Genomic DNA, 1,096 nt, shown 5'->3' with positions numbered 1-1,096 from the left:
CTAGCCAGTGATGATGCGTGCCAGGCCCGGGTGCACCTGCACCTGGACCGGCCCGTACTCCACCAGCTCGCCGTCCACCGTGATGATCCCTCCGGGGGACAGCGGCTCCAGGCGCAGCGCCGCCACACGCTCGTACACCAGGTGCGGACAGCCGGCGGCCAGGTGGGCGCCTCTCTCCATGGCCAGGAAGAGCCGCAGAAGCGCCGCCCGCGAGATGCCCGCCCGCACGTATAGCAGGTGGATCACGCCGTCGTCCGCCGCCGCGCCGGGGGCGGCCCACAGGTCCTCAGCCAGGTGCGACTGGTACATGGCGAGGACCAGGACGAAGTCCTCCTCCTCCACCACCCTCCAGGAGGCGGGGACGGGCTGGCCGCGCCCGGGCAGGAGGAGGTCCGGGGGGCCGGTCCGGCGGGAGGAGGAGGAGGAGGAGGAAGAGGAGGAGGAGGAGTTGGAGCAGTTGTGGATGGCGACGGGGTTCTGGTTGGAGTTGGTCGTCACGCCGCAGCTGTGGCGGGAGTTCTGATTGGGCGAGCCGTCGGGGTCGGGGTTCGCTCGATACGGCATGGAGGAGCAGAGGGAGGGGCGGCGGGGAGGGGCGGAGTCAGCGGCCGGGGGGGCCTGGGGGAGCTCTTGAGCGGGCAGGTACGCCAGCCGGCCCTGGTACACCCTGAGAGACGCCAGGCGCATGAGTGTGCCCATCAGGAAGCGGACGGCGCCCACGTACCGGTACTTCTCGCTCTCGATGTCCACGTCGGCCACGAAGCCCCAGGCCAGCGACAGGAAGGAAAAGAGGCGCGGCCCGGAGGGGAGGTGCACGGAGACCAGGTCCAGACGGCCCACCAGACCCTTACACAGCAGGAAGCCACAGCTCAGCAGGAGGTCCTCGGCCCAGGCCTGGGGAGACCTGCAGGGACCACAGCGCACAGCAGGGGGCAGCACTCAGGTCACACAGCACAGGAGAACGTGGAGGCTCTCTACACCTACATATGAATGTATGAATGTATTAAGGAATGAATAAATATGAATGAATGTGTATGAATGAATGACTTAATGAATGAATGAATTAATATGAATGAATAAGTATTAATTCAGACTG

The 1,096-nt window shown here is 65.1% G+C and overlaps 1 protein-coding gene across 1 annotated transcript in view; it reads right to left on the bottom strand.

Moving 5' to 3' along the window:
• LOC311317411 (sphingosine kinase 1-like) overlaps positions 1-1,096 on the bottom strand; it is a gene marked incomplete at both ends in the record, with an annotated part of 11,189 nt that continues 10,093 nt past the window's right edge. The window contains one exon of the mRNA XM_084448494.1: positions 1-904. Within this exon, the coding sequence (XP_084304620.1) occupies positions 1-904 (904 nt within the window). The remainder of the gene's footprint in view (positions 905-1,096) is intronic.

This window comes from Borostomias antarcticus, assembly GCF_949987555.1.
Source record: "Borostomias antarcticus genome assembly, chromosome: 14".
NCBI lineage: Eukaryota > Metazoa > Chordata > Actinopteri > Stomiiformes > Stomiidae > Borostomias > Borostomias antarcticus.
This window is presented reverse-complemented; position numbering and strand designations above follow the sequence as displayed.